The 16560-nt window shown below is 43.6% G+C and overlaps 1 protein-coding gene across 1 annotated transcript in view; it reads right to left on the bottom strand.

Annotated features, from left to right (window-relative positions):
- METTL14 (methyltransferase 14, N6-adenosine-methyltransferase non-catalytic subunit) overlaps positions 1 to 16560 on the bottom strand; it is a 202156-nt gene that overhangs the window by 152365 nt on the left and 33231 nt on the right. The window contains exons 3-4 of the mRNA XM_078675944.1: positions 1784 to 1871; positions 625 to 705 (exon numbers count right to left, since the gene is read on the bottom strand). Of these exons, the coding sequence (XP_078532070.1) occupies positions 625 to 705; positions 1784 to 1871 (169 nt within the window). The remainder of the gene's footprint in view (positions 1 to 624; positions 706 to 1783; positions 1872 to 16560) is intronic.

Raw genomic sequence — 16560 nt, forward strand, 5'->3', positions numbered from 1 at the left:
TCGGACTCCTCCAAACTCTTAATATCAATAATTTGAATGAGCCCGCTCCTGCTGCATATAAGCACCGGATCCAGGGCTTGATTTGTACCACCCAAGATATACCCCCACAATGATATGCAAAATATTTAAATAGTTTCTAGATCTTTACAGTACCAAAGTTAACTATATATCACAACAGCTACCCCTGAGTGAGGTGCACTGCTCTCTCTGACAGCTGGCATAATGGTGGACTGTCAACTGTTCTGATGTCAATGCGCAATACTGTGCTGGCTGTGATTTCCAGCCACATTATGTATCCTCACACCTCCGGCATGAGGACAATTTAACTGGCGACCTATTGCTTAAGGCAAGTCTACTCAACATTTTGAATCCACACAATCCAGGGCCAATATAAAAATGATGATACTGAAAATCAAGCACTTCTATTTGTGAACAATTTTACGTAGCAGGTCTGGCAAATCAATGCTTGGCAACTCAGTGAGTCTGAAGGAATCAGAGTACAGCCATTGCAGCAGAAAGACGTTCTTCTGCCTTTTTCTAAGTTTAAATATATTTGAAAAAATTAGTCAGCGAGACCCAAATCATCCACTAGTTGACAACTTTTCTATGATGAACGCTTCTTACTTTAAGGAACGTGCTTGAATCTTTATATATTTCTTCTTCATAAGGTAGATTCTCTTCTGCTTGCTGTGGCGCAATTTCATCCTTTTAGTAAAATGAAAAAAGAAACAATTTTTCAGAATATCGCGGTTTCATTCTCAAGGTATTTTAGCAGCCGAATGGGATGCCATTTTGTGGTTGGGCTTCTGTCTTTTACCATATGAAAAAAATACAAGTTCCAGTATCACTTTTTGACATCATTAAATCCACCTGCTCCTCTTCATAGCATGAAAATATAAAAGATTAGGATTCCCAATACACTACTCAAAACTTAGATCTAGAAAATTAAACACATTGATATGGAAAAGCCTTTGCATACAATCAAAAAAATAAATTCTGCTGCGGTGTATGCCGGGAATCGGCAAATACGTTTAATGACTCCAAAAAGAGGAGCGTGAGCGCACATGGATTTTAGGAACTATGTTATCTTTGATTAACACAGAAGTGTACTATCTCTTGCAAATAAAACAACACAATTGGAGTGGAATCCTTCTTTTTGTGTTGACAAATATACAAGTTGAGGACAGAACATCTTCCCACCTTGCTTGGCAACAAACGTCAGGCAACCGAGATACCCTCCAAGTAACATGTCCATGGCTAAATAAAAAAAGTTTCATTTTCTTATCACTGACTTTGAAAGTCTATTGGTCCCAGGTTTACTTCTTGGCGTAAGAGTTTGCATTTGTAGCTTTCAAAAGTATGTTAATTGCAGGCATGTCAAAACTGTTGATTCTCTAATTAAACAAAACGGAATCTACAGCACCTAATAAATGATTGTCTAAGCTGATTGCTCACAATAAAATATTAACAAGTAAGCAGTCAGCACAAAGATGTATATCATGCAAGCCACATCAGGATATTTTTAGTGACTGTTGGATTAGTCTACTATAACGAACATATATCTCTTTGTACACGACTATCAGTTTCAGACTATTGTGAAAACTAGTATACCCATTAGATAAAATAAAGTGCTTGAATCTAATGGATTTACACGTGAAAAGAAGAGCGATCCACTTTCAGCAACACAACAGTCCAGAGATTCTATTACATCAGGTTTATTAACCAAACTAATTTAAAAATGCAAATAGTATTTTAATGACAGAGGAGATGATGCTTTATTTACCTTGTACTCTTCAATGACTTCCTCTTCAGCTTCTCCCTCCTCTGGAAATTTACGTTTTGAATTTGGCGACGAGCTATCATATGTATAACTGTAATCATACAACAACAAATTTCAGCCCTACATCAAAACAGTAAACTGCATAAAGGAAATATTATTTAATAACAGATCCAAAGTATGCTTTTCAGCATGGACTTTGGGGTATGTACAAGGAAAGTGAAAACCTATTTAATGTTATATCTGCATGTACATGAAAGCACTGCAAAAAACGTACAATGGCACTCAATTTTGCACCAACAAAAAATGGTCAGTACAGAAAAATAGCTAGGGAAAAGAAGTGAATATAAATCAACAGACAGGCTAGAATTTAACGTTGCCAAAAACCACATAAAAAAATAATTTAAAAATGCTAGGTGCACTATTCACCGAATAAATTGAAAATTCAGCATCAGGGAACTAAGCGCAATAGAGGGATGAGGCCATAACAAAGCAAAACAGGACAAGGCACACCCAGGGGATAGGAAGCTGGATCCCACAGGACGCCTCCAGAGCAAAGCATATAATAAAAGTTTTGGCCCACAAAGGAACTGTGCAGATTAGCTGTCAATTGTATACTCTTAGGGGCCGATTTCAATGCAGTCGAAAACGTATCCGACTGTCGGTCGAAGCCGTTCCGACTGCATCGAAATGTCCCGTTCAGATTCCATTCCGACCGACCCATTTAGATGGGGTCAGTCGGAAAGGAATCCGAACCGGATTTCCAAATGGCCTGCGGCTGACTCGGAGAGCCGGGCTGCCATTCTGAAATCCTCCAACAATACCTTGGGCGGCTCTTTCCTGCTGAGGGATTACGATGGAAGATTCCCACAGCCTTTCTGTGCCGGCCTTTCTGACACAAAGGATGTGGGAATCCGGATTTGGGGCCCCCCATCAGGGCCTTCAAGGGTGCAAGGCCTCCGGATGGCTGTTGATGCTTACACCCAGTGGCAGGCACCTTAAGATGCCTGCCATGGGGTGCAGGGATGAATTGCACCTCTGCTCTTTACAATGAGAGCATGCATTCCATTTGGAATTCATGCTCCCATTGTAAAGAACAGGATTGCGACCCAACAGAGTTCAGTCGCATGTAACTTGCTGGGCTAGAACCGGACGACAGGAGGTCATTCGGTTCCAGTTCCCAAACAATATCTGACGGACTCCGGTCTTCCCGACATCGTAATCAAGCCCTTAGTGTTAATTAGGCAAGAATATTGAAGGGGATGGCAAATACCCGGTACACTGACCGAGGTGGAGTGAGGAGGGCCCTACTGCACTACAGTAAATAACTACCTGGGAATGCTCTTCCCCTTTGGATAAAATTGCTACTCTAAATAAGATTCTTGAACAATTTGTGTGAAATTCAGAAAATGCATTTGTTGCATAGTGTGTTTTACATGGCACTTCTTAGTTGGAAGCTTACAAGAAGCATACTGTGGGATTTATTATTGAGGTAGTAAGACCCTGCCATTTTTGTTCTGCTGAAATGCACTACAATGAATACCTGGTTTTGAGGATCACAAAAAAAGAACATACTGAAAGGGTGATAACAGATTAGCCACAATATAAATCATTTATTGCTGGTGCCAGACTAAGATTATGGTGCAAGGAGTTTTCACCCTGTAAAACATTCTGAACCTCTACTAGGATTTGATACACCCAAGTATGGGTTTTTAGTCTTTGAGCGTAATATTTATTTTTGAAGGGTTAAAAATAGTTAATGAGAGAAAGCCCTACTGAAGTCCACCATTCCCTTTCCACGCCTGTTTCCACAGACTAGCCATTGACTTTGTTACTTAGTACCTGCTTAATTCTAAAATAATAACACTTTGATTGACAATCTTCCATGTAAATGCACGGCACAAGAATTTTAGAGGTGAAAGAAGGTATCTGCAGATAGAAGTCACAGTTAAAAGGATTAGATGTGTCCTATGCATGAACATGCACTAAACATGACATTTACTGGATTTAAATCAATTTTCACTGGATGATAAATATAAGGAAATGATTAAACCTATTTAAAAAATATGTATTTGAAGTCTTTAAAATGGCCTTCTGTATACCTTATTGACTCTATTCAAAGACAATTAATTAAAACAAATGTAAAATAACATTGTAAATCAGACAGTTAAAAACACAGTAGAAACTGTTAGTGACCACACACATGTTTACACACTGAACACTGACAATTGAAAATAAAAACTCATGGAAGTAAAAGTTTCCAGGGGTTCATTTATTTCAGGAACTTGTTGCAGGAAAACTGAGAACCATTTCCATCTGCATATTCAGCCTTCTGCACGAGAATGTCAATGACTGTAAAGCTGTCTTCTCCACTAGCATGCCTCTCCATATGAGCACATTCTGCAAGTTAGTGCACACTCTAGTTCTTTGTTAGCATCCAGTGATCCCAAAAGTCATTTGTCCGGGGAAAAGGGCATAGCAATATGTGCACTGATAAAGTAGTATGGCTTGTCTCAACTACTACCCATTAATCTCATTGGTAGATACCAAAAATTTATGAGGCAATCAAAATGCAGTATGTTGGTAGAGTCTAGCCTCTGGTTTACAATCGCATTAAAATAACATGGAAAGCATCTTCTCTATTTTTCTAACTGAAAGTATTAACAGACCAAAGGGGAATACGGTGCCCCTTTAAAAGCCACCAACACTTTGGCGCACACAAGGCTCTGTATGATACTAATCAGTGATATCTATTTTCTGCTATAGTAGGGTACGGATATCTGTTCTTTAACCTATTTATTTTTCTGCAGTTTACATTGTCTGCTTCTTCAGAAACAGAAGAGAAACTGGTAAAACCTTGTTTGAAATGTTGACCAAGATGCAGAAGAATGAGGAGAAAACAGAATTCATGTTCTGCCTGGAGTAACAAGGCCCTGCAAAACCTTTTGCGCCTGCTAATTTTCAAGTTTCTTGACCCAATTTATAGGCAGGATCGTCTATTCATTATGTCTATAGCCGGAGGAAGAACTGAACGTCTGTCAGGACACACAAAAACTATCTTACACAAGGACCTGGAAAGTTTGGGTGGTTTTGGGTGCATCAGCATGCCTCAGTTACCAAACACCAAGATATGGATAAAAGTATGCATCGTAGAGAGATGCCCTAAGGACATGAAGGTAAACAGAAGTAGTAAGCATGAATAAATGAAACAGGCTTTGCTTTTTTTTGCAGTGTAATGCATAGCAAAAAATTGTGGACCTGCGTTTTAAGAAAAACACTGCTGTCTCACAAACTGATTAGGCGATTGCAAATTATATGTAGGATGAAGGCAGAATTGTAAACCGTAAGGCTGGTTGGGATCGAAACGAACATGCATCTCAATAAACAATTCTTCAAATGGAGAAGACATATCCAGCAGTTTGAGGTAATATCAAACTAAAGGCCGGCATCCCTAACAAAATTTCAACCGTTGCATTTCTTATGCCTACAAAACAATGGTTTCCATCATAAATTACAATAAGCTAATAAAAAAAGTAGTATACATTCAAGGTAGGTAAAAATCCAAAATTTTAGCCTTGGCTGGATGTTTATGATCTGTAATTTGTGAGAAGGAAAAAAGGAGAAAAAAACAAAAAGTAAGACATTTTCCATGCTTATCCCTAAACAGTAGACCTCAGGCTGCATAATTGAGATTTTAACAGTGAATTTGGTAAACCAGATTCAGCTATTTCCATTTAAACTGAAAACTGCCCTCAATAGTTTTATCTACGTACTAAACAGTGGCGAGCTGCTAACTACAGAAAAAAATGCACCCTTTTCTAGCCATACCTGGAAGCTAGATTTGTAAGATGAATCACTGTCCAAGTAGCACAGAAGTCTCCATAGTGTAAGCCTGGATTGCTGGTCAAAGAAACATGTCAGGGATTTTGACCATTATGGCAGGGATGGAAAAACAATGTCAAGAACAACAAAAATATAAAATAAGTTTCACAGGGTCCACCTAATATTAATCAACATTATGTAAGGGCAAATATTATATTCGGGGTGTACATCAAACTGCCATAAATAGACAGGAAACCAAAATGACCATCATTATCCCAGTGGTAGGCCTCATCATGTTAGAGATTGCCTCTGTTGGCCTATGACACCAACTTCCCATAATAGGTGGAAGACATACAAACCTAACCCAGGGTGAAGGGTGGGACATATTGGTGGAATTGAAGAGATCACACAGAAGGGCAATCCTACATGAGTACCTCAGGGGAAATGCTGCACCAAGGGGGTTATTAGTAAACAACAAACCAGCGATCTTTCTTGAGGACTCGTCATTCAGGTAGGATTTGGCTCTAATAGCCTGGAAACGTACGAGGAAATGGCTGATCCTAATTATTAATAAAGCCAAAAGGATAACAGATACCCTCTACATTCAGATTCAATCCAGCGAATAAGGCCTTAAAGCTAGTGTCATACTGACCACATACAAAAGGAAACTAGAAGAGACAAACATTGAGTTAGAAGAATAGAAGATTACTTACTTCGGTCCAAAGGTGACAAATTGCTAAAAGACTTGAAGAAATATCCCAAGGAAAGGGTATACCCGTACACCTGTCCACAAAAAGATGGAGGTAATGCAAAGGGACCACAGGGGAACACAGACACTATAAGCTCGAGCAGTGACAGGAGTGACTATGAAAGAAACCTTGTAGAAGAGGAGGCAGGGGCAACTTTGCAGGCCCACGCCCAACATTCAACCCTATTTACCCAAACTAACCAGGACAGGGTTTTGGTTGGCGTCTGGTATTTTAACATTTTCCACAGATGCAGGTACCCCACAACCCCTAATATCCGCAAATGCAGAATCCTTTTTTTGGGAGCGGAAGAGGGAAGGGCAGGGGCAGGCAGAGAGGCACACAACGGGTACAGTGGGTGGACCTGAATCAGAGGGTGACGAGGGATCCCTCCCCCAGGAGCAGCATGGAGTAACTCTGGTTATGAGCCTCACAGACACCCCACTGACTGGGCCACAGGAGTTGCTGCTAAACAAAGGCTAGGGGTTCATTCCGACAAACACTCTGGACAGTTTTAAAATTCGTCAAGAGCTGGCAGATTTCTTTCATAACGTCAGGCTCAAGGTCTTGTTTGAGGGTAGTCCAGAGATGACAAATAGGGGTGGGGATACTAACTTCCGTCCTGAATCCAATTTTACCTCCATCACCTCGGCACTCCCTATAGAGGTAGCGACCGTTGAACAAGCTGTAATCCACGAAGTGGAAGCAATGACAAAGAAGGAGTCCCACCCTTTCAGGAATCTGACAAGAAGCTAAAAAGAGGCACTAGAACAGTTGAAGAACAATCCCAATATCATCATTAAACCTGCGGACAACGAGGGTGCAATAGTACTTCAAACCAAGAGAGCCTACGATAATAAATGCCTGGGATTGCTCTCAGACACCAGAAACTAAAGGATACTCCAGAGGGTCCCTACCCCAGAGATTAGGAAGGAGATAGGCAGCTAGACTGAGGAAGGAATCAACAACGATTGGATTACAGAGAAGGAAGGGAACTTCCTCTGTAAAGTGGACACTGTGATATCTTCCCGAAGGTACATAAACCAACCAGACCTCCTTCTGGTAGACCATCGTTTCCAGAACTGGTTCGATACTAGAGACATTGTCACAGCTCTGAAACTTTTACCTAAAACTCTTGGATCAGAGTAGAACGGCCTACCTGAAGGACACCACCGATTTCCTCAATTTGATTAAGGACATCGAGTTTGACCCTACAAAAGAAAATTTGGTGGGCCTGGATATTGAGTTCCTCTATACAAACATACCCCAGAGGGAAACCCTGAGGCTCATAGAGGAAACTCTGTTTGAGCAGGATTGGTCATATTGCACTCCTAGGACATTCATCCTGCACCTGGCAGAGATAGCATTGACTAGGAACTTCTTGGAATTTCAAGGAACATACTATCTGCAGACCCATGGTACTTCTATGGGTAGTGCCTTTGCACCTAGTATGGAGGGACTCTATGTAGCATCCTTTGAAGAACAATTCATCTTCGCTCCCACAAGCTCCTGGAATAACAACAGCAAACTATGGAAACGTTTCATAGATGATGTGCTCCTGATTTGGGTAGGCGATGCACAATCAATCACTGACTTCTTGGACTGGCTCAACAGCCAGAAACCCTTCTTTACACTTTATATCAACAGTGACGAGGGAATGTCTTCCCTTTTTGGATCTGGAAATTAACCCTAATTATGGTAAACTACAGACACAGGTTTTTCATAACCCCACAGACAGGAATAGCCTCCTCTTATTCGAGAGCTTCCACCTGAAATCATTACGGGAAAACCTACCAGCGGGCCAGTTCCTTCGCCTCCGGAACTGCTCAGACTCATGGGACTTCCCAGAGGAGTGAAACACTCTGGCAGGGAAACTACAAACCAAGAAATACCTATGGAGAATCGTCCGAAGACCTCATAAGAGGGCACTGAACTGCAACAGGGAGGCCCTCGTGGAAATAGTGGATAAGCCACAAACAAATAGTGCCATCTGTGTGACGACCATTAATACAGCTTCAAACTGCATTAAACTCATCATAACTCGGACCTGGAGGATCCTAAACTCTAATGGACTGAACCCGGAGAAACCTCTCCTCCTTTAAAAGGAGCCAGAAAATAAGGGACCACCTGGTGCACCCTAGACCCAGATCAAACACACAGAGACACCAAGAAAACGTTTGGGGCCTCCCACCTGTGACAGAGCATACACGGTGCGGGTCATGTGACATGTGTAATCTCACGGAAAACACTAAGTTGGGAGCAGCGTACCCACACCAACTGTAATTCCAACAACAACATTTACATGATTAAATGTCCTTGTGGGTTAATGTACATTGGGATGACAACCCAGAAAGTAAAAGTCAGAATAATGGAACACAGATCCACCATCAGGGGCCTGAAGGCAATGACATGTTTTACCACTCAGAACGCAGAAAAGAAACATTCACTCAATGACCCCTTTTGAACGGTGCTAGATAAACCTTGCATCCTTACCACTACCCATAATCCAGACAGGACCTTATTTATAAGGGAACAAAAGAGGATATACAGGGTACGCTGCCATGAGATTGGCTTGAATGATGATATCCCCTGGAATACCCTGACCAGATAACAATGAAATCCCAGAGGTTAATGGTCTTTCTGGCTATTTGGTGGATGTAGATGCACCTGGTGGTTGACATAATACATTCTTACTTGTATGTATGGACACAGTCTTTTAATCAACCAAGCCTTGGCATTGCACTATTGATCCCTTACCATCTGAGGATATACACGAAAGAAAAAGTCTAGCATATTATACCTCTTTTCCTTTTTAAAACACTCGTGACTGGGTCAGTAACCATAGACCTGAGGTCCAAACACGTTTGTCCTAGATACATACATCATAAAGAAGGAGGATCGCTGGAGTAGTAGGCGCAGTGTAGGGTCACTCCAGCTACAAACATTTAGTCTTATGGCACGAGACGCCTTTGTGCAGAATGGGTATCATCTTATAGGATGTTGCAGCATCCCCTATGGGAAGCAACAACTTATTGCACATACCCATACACTCTGATAATTCCCTATGGAGAAAACGGGCTAACCAATATCCTAGGTCTTACACATTTAACTGAAAGAAGGTGTCAGCTCTGATTATGGGTAACAAAATCCATAATGAACGTACCAGCAGAAGGTATGCGGTCCCATGCAGTTTCGCACCACCTCAACATGGCGGCGAGGGTTAGCAGTCTAGTTCTTCCCTTGGGGATACCGGAGCCACGTTGGTCACATTTGGGATCACGTGACGGGGCACACTGTGGGTAAGAAGCATGTAGCGAGAAGGTCTCCAGGTACCTACGCGGCGCTGGGAGGCACACACAGCTACCGAGACGGACTCACCTTGATGAAGTAAGCTGGGGGGACGGGAGGTTTGGACCTAGGAGCAAGTGGGTTTCCCATATGCCCACTGTTTGACACTTCACGACCAATGACCATTTAATCACGGTAGTCAGTGTGGCATGGCACGTCTCTGAGCATTGGTGCATGTGAGACTACTCAGTCAGTGGTGGTTGACAGAGCATGAAGTACGATCGACAGTGCTGATAGATCGAACCTTGATTTAACCATCCGTATATTATTATTTTGTACCTTCCATCTACTTATTTAGTGTGTGACTACAGGGAGCCGTTCTCACCACCTCCCCCCTCCCCCCAGGTCAAACACGATTTCAAGTGGAACTCGGTAAGAGATACCGAGATAACGCTCACATGAGTGGACCGAGTAATGATAGCCCACATTTTTTAAGCATCTCGAGTAATGGTCTCACACTCATTAAGGATGATTTGTCCTGTTAGACAGAATGTTCCTAAAATCACAATGTGTAAACATTGTGTCGACCTTAACTAGTTTAGAGAGACAAGACCACTGGTTCCCGAATAGTTTTTCTTGCTTTTGACTATTATGTTCACTGTGTGTGTTATGATTATGTGTACATATATTTTCTTGGTTACAGGTAATTTCACGTAGTGTGGTTACAAGAGCTGCACGGCCTGCGCACTGACACAGGCTGTGACTCCGATCTACTCCTAAAGGTCGGAGATAGGGGAGCAATTTAGAGATCTATCTAGTCCTGATGAAAGCCGGTAAAGAAGCAGCATTCAGCTGAAACATGTTGACAGTCTTGCAGACTGGAGGGATAGAAGGGCCATTAAAACCAAACATACCATCATCCACTGGTTGATAGGAACCATTTTAACCCTAACTAAGGAATCCATCAATAAAGGGGCAGTTTAAGATCCCGGAGTTAGTTTTAACAGTGTTTTTTCTCTGCACTTTGCTTTGATCCAGTTATTCTTTATGTTTATGTTTGTATTGTCTCCCCCACCCTATTGCTCCACCTCTGTCGTTGGCTTGCGCGGTGGTGTGTTTAGCAGCCCTATGATGAGGGCAGTTTTTCCAACCTGTGGGTGTTATCCTTTAACATCTTCTAAAAAGCGACATTTTATTACTCCTACTTCTTTTTGTGTGTAAGACCCAACATTATGCCAGTGGTAGACCTCATCATGTCAGAGTTTGCCTCTGTTGGCGTATGACACCAAGTTCCCATAATAGGTGGAAGACACACAATCTTAGCAAGATGGAGCATGATTTCAAGGGTGAGCACTATTACAACAAGCATGTCTTAATATGCCATGGATTACTACCATTTTGCCAGGAAATGCATTAGGACTGGGGTGGGCACAGTGTCAAGAGAGCACACAAAATGCCATGAATTATCACTTCTATATCAGGGAAAGCATCATGAGGAGTTTACCATATTACCATGAATAAGCACATATTAACAAGAATAAAACACACCTTATATCAGGGTGAGCAGTAAGCTAGGGATAGGCTAGAAATGCCAAGGGTCATGGGTGTGGTCAGTAGGGTGGTAAAGAGCAGAAATACAAAAATGATAACTACCCTCTTAATTATGAACACAAAGGTTTATATCCATATCCTTGCAAATCAACTGACATTGGTTATTTCTAGCTTAGCAGACACTACGCAGCACAGATCAATTCCTTCCTGTCACAGATCAATTCCTTTTTTGGTCATCTCAGCTTTAGAAGTGGCAACAAGGTCTCAGAAGCCTGCGGGAATGATCCTGTTGGACGCAGAGAAAGCTTTCAACAGGGTTTAGTGGTGCCTCCTCTGGGATGCTATGGCTAAAATGGGGTTAGGAGTTGATTTTATTATCACTGTTAAAATCTCTGGAGAGTATCCCCCCCCTGCAGCTCAATCAGTGTATGGCTAACGTTATGGCTTACACGGATGATATTGCACTTTTATCATCTTTTCCAGCTCAAGCCCTTATTGGTATTTAGAAGCTGGCAGTGTGCTTTGGCGAGGTATCAGGATACGAGTTAAAAAAAGGTTAAAACACAAATAGTCACAAGCCTATCATTGTGCTCCCTATATCCTCGGTATGCCAGGGAAGCTACATATGTAGAGGTTCAGCTCTTTTCTTGTATGAGGATATTGCAGGCCTTAATTACGAGGGGCTCCATCATGATGCTTTGTCTATCTTTCGCAAATGGGATAAGCTTAATTTGGTGCTGACTGGGAAGTGTAACCTTATCAAAATGGTCATCTTGCCACGGATCTTTTATCTGGGGGGGGGGGGGGGGGGTTATGGCTGTCTCTTTGATGGGGCTATATTTTTATTTCTTCCTATGGCTGGAGAATTTCAGCAGTTATGGATATACGTTATTGGCAATTTTCGAGTCTCTTTACAGAGTATGGGATTTTCAGTTATATTTGGTAGCTTTCGCCGCGTGTGATTGATACAGTTTGCCAGATCTAGTTTTCAATTAGAAAACATTGTAATATCTCTAGTTTTAACAGGTACATATACCTTGGATGCAACCCTAACATGTCTATGCTATTGCATGAGGGTTTTGTAGTTTTAATACCATATTGATATATGGCGGCTCAGTCAATTATTTGATGATGGGTTAGTCCTTTCTTTTGCAGCATTGCAAAACTCAGATGCTATACATTGACATGGCAAGGGTTTTGTTTTTTTAGATACTTTCAGCTTAGAGATTTTATCGCTCGCCTTCTTCTAATGAAGTCTCAATGGAGCATAGTGTGTTTTTGGACAGGTTTTGTCGTCTGTCTAAATGTTGCTGGATTTATCAGACTCTTATGCACTACGGCTCAAATGAACAATATTTTCTGTATTTAACGAAATGAGCTAAGAATTTGGGCTGGATGGTTTCTTCTGATATCAGACTCAGTATCGAGATTGCTCAAAATATGCGTACTGTCTTGTTGGACTTGGCCCTTCTGGCAGGTTCACCCCTAAACTTTTTGCTTTTAATGGTGACCCAGTAGTAGTGATTTTTGGTTTCTGCGCACTTTCACGGTGTTCCAATGGAAAGTGCGTGCGCACTCTGAGTGCATGTGGTGAGATAGGCCTGCCCTCCCATAGGAATGCATGGGGAATGTATGTGTCCCTGGTAGTTCCTGATGCGTGGGGTGTGCAGGCCCGAGTTTGGTATGTGCGGACTCGTGTGATTGAATGCTGCGCAATGATGCATGCGGCATGTATGTGTCTAGTCTGGAAGTGCCACTTCTAGACATGGCTGTGCGTGTGCTGTAAAGGTGCTGGCGTGTGATTGGCTGGAGCTGGCTGGGGTGCCAGGCTCCATGAGTCATGATGGGTCTGCCCAGTGGTGAGTGTTGAGATTAGCATGTGTGATGGCTGGGGAGGAGTGCACCTGGGTCCTGAATAGGGCTGGGCTTTCCCCACACAATGCTGGCTCCGCCCCCTGTGGTGCGTCTAACGACCCTAGCCCTGCCAGTGAATAGAGTGAGGGGCTGAGCACATCAAGAGTGCTCACAAACCAGCTGCGACTGGTTTTTCCCCTCACCCTGAAGCCAGACAAAGGATTTTACAGTATAAGAAGGGGCTGTTTCCCCTTACAGTTTGTTCTCTCTTGGATCCTTTTGCTGAGGGGGGCTGCTGCTGCTGGGCGCCAGGAGGACCGCCACTAGGGATTGCCTCCCTGCCTAGGAGGACCCTGTGAGCTGGCTCTGGGCCCAGCCTTGCCCCCCCCCCCCTACTGAAGGACTTTTGCTGGACTTTTGGGCCAATAGCGCTGGGGAGCGCTTTGCTTTTACCCCTTTATCCCCACAGCGCCTGGAATCGCGTGGTTTCCCTTGCCAGGAGCGCTGTGTGGCTGGCCCCTTGCTCGTTTTTGTCTGGGCGGGGGAGAGCAGGTGCCTACCCTGCGTGTGGCCCCGCAAATTGCTGATTTACGGAGCGGGTGCCCATCCCACTTATTTGCAGTTTTTTATGCCCCCCAAGCAAGTGCCCACCTTGCTTTGTCATTAAATTGCAGAGGGAGCCCACCCCTCGAAATCACCGCAGCAGCCCGGGATCGACCAGCAACGTCGGCGCGATCCGGGAAATCCCGGACGTCAGGCAACCCTCGTGGTGACGGGGGCGGGGCCTGACCCGGAAGCGCTAGAGGAAAAAGCAGGAAGCGGACGGGAGCCCACCCCGTGCTCCTGCGCCAGAGAAGAGAAGCCGGCGTCTTTTCTTCCCCCCCCCCGGGGCTCCCAAGTGCGAGGGAGAGCCCCGGAGAGAGAGAGGGAGGAGTGTGCAGAGAGAGCCCCGAGGAGAGGGAGCTCTTGTGAAGCCGCCGGGAGAGAAGCGGAGTCCCAGGAGAGAACAGCCCGGTGAGTGACACGGGCTGGGGGGCGCTCTGGGCGTGATCCTGAGTGCCTCAGGGAGGCACAGTCTTTTCTCGAGTCCCCCGAGCGGGACTCCGACGGCAGGGGCACTCCTTCAGAGCCTGAGAGGATCCAGCAAGGCTGCATTCTGTTTCGAGCCCGAGGCTCCTGGGGGCATATTTGTTGAGCCCTGCAAAGCTCCCCACCCACGGTTGTTTGGAGCCCAGAGAGGCTCTAGGGGGCATTTTTGTGTCACGAGTCCCCGGAGGGAGACTCCAACGCAGGGGGACATTGTAATTGAGAGGCTCCAGGGCACAGTTTGTTTGGTTATAGCCCACGAGGCTCTTGGGGACATTTAGTTGATTTTGAGTCCCCTGGGAGGGGCTCCCACGTTGGCCCCCTCATTGTTGCACCAGCTGCCCAGCACTTAGTGGGCAGCTGCCATGTTTAGGCCCCCCTGACTTTGGAACACAGGGCGTCCTAGCCCCTACAAGGCCAGTTGGCCTGGGTACAGTCACAGGTGGTGACTAATGTGATTTTGGCGCAATTGTTCTTTTGCTGCACCTCTGAATGTGTTGTTGATGCGTCATGTGTTTTTCTTCCCTACACCTCTGAGTGTTTATGCATCATGTGTAATGTTCCTATGCCTATACCCCTACAGGTATTGTGATACTTGGGTGGTTGTTTTTCTCCTAGTACAGGTGTTGCTAGTGAGGTCCTGGTTCCCTGCGTAATATTCTCCTAAGGTGGTTAGGGTTGCGTAGGTGGTACTTACCTGGTACCAGTAGTTACTGGTTGTGTGCTAAAGTGTTTATTATTCTATGATCTACAACGTGCTACTTCTAACAGTATTTCTACTTCTAAAAGTGCTGATCCCTGACAGGGTCCAGGTGGCCCTGTCTTGTACATATCCCCTGTAAATTCTGCCCTTGCCTGTTGGCACATTGTAAAGTGTGTGCTTTTATATAATGTGTTTTGGTGTAATACAAAGGCTATTTTTATAAATAACCTTGTGTGGAGTTTCCTTTGTGGTGGGCCTTGAGTGTTGTTGCTGGGGGTGCGGGCGCAAACACTTAACTCACATTGCCTCAGAGTTTAGCCTTACTGCTCGTGCTACGTTACCAAGGGGGTGAGCAGGGGTTATCTTGGCGTGTAACTCCTTTGCCCTGACGTGGAAGTGGTGGTCTCTGACTGACTTTGGCGCAAGCCCTGGCCAGCCAGGGATCCCATTTCTAACATGTCTCTTTTCTGAAGATGCTATACAATATGTATTATATACTTTCTAAACCGTTTATAATGGGTTTTAGAGAAACTTCTATTTTTGGTGCATGGGGTCAGATGCGGATCTCACTCATATCTTTTCAAACTGCTCAATTCTTCACCCATTATGGGCTGTAGTATTTGATTTTGTAATTGATTAAACTGCTACAGCATGATGTTATTTTGGATTCTAAGGCTATTATGCGGGGCCATTCCAAGGAAATACCCCGTAATTTGGTTGAAATTTACTATGTCACAATAACGGTAGCAAGATTGGGCAATGCGATGAAGCGAGTTCCCAGATCTAAGGGCATGATGGGAGGAATTTTTCTGAATATATAGATATACAATATACAGAATAACCCTAGTAGACGCAAATTGATGAAGCAATGGGCACCTGTTAGGGAGGGGCTCACACATCCGTGCTGCACATGCCTGGTTACTACCTACATGAGTTTTTATGAAATTCACTTTTATCGATTTCTCTCTCTATTTATGTATAACCATTTTTGGTATTATGATGGCATGACAAATGTTTTGCTTATATCAATAAGGTTATGACATTTGCAACTGTATTTATGTTGTTGTTATGGTATCTGTATTTTACCCTTTGATACTTTTCCAATAAAAAAGGAGTAGTAAATGCACCAAGTACTTTTATATTTTCAGGAACAGACATACACAGCACACATGCAAGTCTCTGATTGTGTGAGTGCACCGTACAAGAAGGTGTAGGCAGCCGAAGGTCCTGATTACCCACCTATACTTTTGCATGGGTGTGAGATGCAGATAAACTCCAGTGTGTGCCATGTCTGAACCTCTCAAATGTGCAGCAATGTAGGAATGCAGGTTATTTCAGCACATCTCTCAGCTTCTCAGACTAATTGTGCATCGGGCTAGCAAGACTAAGTCAACTGCATGGAGAAGAGCAGGTGATGGGCAGAAAAAAGCAAAGGTGGATAATTGTGGCTCTATCACACCAAGGGGAAGCTGCCAGGAAGGGAGGCACCCCTTAGTAAACGGCTGGAAGTTAAACCCTCTAATATTCCCAACTCATGCTAAAACTTTTACTTAGTGGTCTGCTTCTTAGATTTCTCCAGTTGTTCTCTCTTCTGCTTCCTTCTATTGCTCAATTATCTTTCCTTCCTTCCAGTTTACATTACAGTTTATATTTTTAATATAGGATAAGCAGGTAAAATGATTACTCAGCTACTGATCTACATGAATTTACTTCACGGTAAACTGTACGGCTGT

Source organism: Lissotriton helveticus, chromosome 2_1 (assembly GCF_964261635.1).
Source record: "Lissotriton helveticus chromosome 2_1, aLisHel1.1, whole genome shotgun sequence".
NCBI classification, from domain to species: domain Eukaryota; kingdom Metazoa; phylum Chordata; class Amphibia; order Caudata; family Salamandridae; genus Lissotriton; species Lissotriton helveticus.